Source organism: Physeter macrocephalus, chromosome 1 (genome assembly GCF_002837175.3).
Source record: "Physeter macrocephalus isolate SW-GA chromosome 1, ASM283717v5, whole genome shotgun sequence".
NCBI classification, from domain to species: Eukaryota; Metazoa; Chordata; class Mammalia; order Artiodactyla; family Physeteridae; genus Physeter; species Physeter macrocephalus.
Genome location: NC_041214.2, coordinates 100,346,685 through 100,348,436, shown reverse-complemented (window position 1 = coordinate 100,348,436; position 1,752 = coordinate 100,346,685). Strand labels below are relative to the sequence as shown.

Genomic DNA, 1,752 nt, shown 5'->3' with positions numbered 1-1,752 from the left:
TTTTTTTTGCGGTTCGCGGGCCTCCCTCTGTTGTGGCCTCTCCCGTTGCGGAGCACAGGCTCCGGACGCGCAGGCTCAGCGGCCATGGCTCACGGGCCCAGCCGCTCCACGGCATGTGGGATCTTCCCGGACCGGGGCACGAACCCGTGTCCCCTGCATTGGCAGGCGGACTCCCAACCACAAGCCCTTCTGAAACTTTTATTTCCCTTTTGTTCTCGTTATTTCCCCACCTGAAATGCCTTTTGCTCTCCTTCTTTTCCTATGCTAATTCTACCTGACCTTCAAGGTGTTTTCCCCAAACATTCTAATCTTTGAACTTTTAGTAAATAAGTGTGTATTATTTGATACTTTATTACATATTGATCTGTGACCTTTACCTTATGGTTGTTTGGAGACATTATTTAGCTTTTCAAATGTACATATATTTTATCTTCTTTATTAAATTGTCAGTAATAAGTTAGACCAGCAGTTACATAGAAACTTTCTACTTTGGGATCTGCAACCAGTTTTCTATTTGGACTTGAATAGTTCATTGTTTGGGTTTTTCAGATTGCACATCTCTAAAGTAAAGAAGTTGAACTAAATTTCTTACACTATTCTGTGTTCTGCTAAAAAAAGAAAAAAGGGAAAAATGGTCCCAGAAATATTTTAAAGGTAGATTTTACATTTAAACATTTTTAAAATGTAAGATATAACTTGTTAGATGATAAAAAAAATAAAGCAGGGAAGGAGGGGAGGTATTTTAAATAAATGGGCAGATAGGCAGAGAAGCCTCTCAGAGAAGGGGACATTTGAGTAAAGACCTGAAGGAGGTATATAGAAGCTGACATCTGGCAGAAGAGTACTCCAGAAAGGGGGAACAACATGTACAAAGACCCTGAGGCAGAATGTGTATGTGCTTTGAGTAATGGCAAAGAGTTCAGTGTTTATGCAGCCTGGTTAAGGGGAAGAGTAGTTAGAGAGGAGGTCAGAGAAATAATGGGAGGGAAGATGTTATCAGGCTAGATAAGAGGTTGGCAAGAATTCACAGTCTGTTACATTCCATGGGGTATTTTCTATTGAATGTCTTGCATACGAATATATAATTCTGAGTTTTAATAACTGTAGACTATTCAAGAATGAGATACTTTTAACCAAATCTTAAGAATTTTATATTTTACTTTGAAGAAGTGGTAATAACTCAAGAATACACCAAAGTTCACTACCTATATTGGTTCTTTTGCTTTAAAGTTTGTAATTATAACGTAATTTTTTTTTTTTTTTTTTTTAACCATAGGTAAGTTAACATGATGGATTTCTCCAAGCTACCCAAAATACGTGATGAAGATAAAGAAAGCACGTTTGGTTATGTGCATGGGGTCTCAGGACCTGGTAAGTAATACATAATCTCAATAGTAAAAATTCCTAACATCAATTAATGTCTTTTCAAGGTGTTTTAGGCAGAAATACACAAGTTTCTGTTCACCTACATAAATTCTGTCTTTAAAAGATTTCATAACTGCTGTAAGACTGAGGTAATACCTCCATCATAAGGGCTACTGTAACATTTATTATCTAAATTTGATAATTATTGAGGTACTAATTTGTGATATCCTGTTTATTATATAAATGTATAGTTGGTGTTATATGTCTTAATTTTTTTGTTAAACGTGAGGTTAAAAAACTATAAAGTTGGGCTTCCCCGGTGGCGCAGTGGTTGAGAGTCCGCCTGCCGATGCAGGGGACACAGGTTCATGCCCCAGTCCGGGAAGA

At 37.6% G+C, this 1,752-nt stretch overlaps 1 protein-coding gene across 2 annotated transcripts in view; it reads left to right on the top strand.

Annotated features, from left to right (window-relative positions):
- ATP6V1A (ATPase H+ transporting V1 subunit A) overlaps positions 1–1,752 on the top strand; it is a 59,789-nt gene that overhangs the window by 27,458 nt on the left and 30,579 nt on the right. For both annotated transcript variants that reach the window (XM_024120054.3, XM_055085225.1), the window contains one exon: positions 1,277–1,371. In XM_024120054.3, coding sequence (XP_023975822.1) covers positions 1,287–1,371 — 85 coding nt within the window. In that variant the 5' untranslated portion in view covers positions 1,277–1,286. The remainder of the gene's footprint in view (positions 1–1,276; positions 1,372–1,752) is intronic.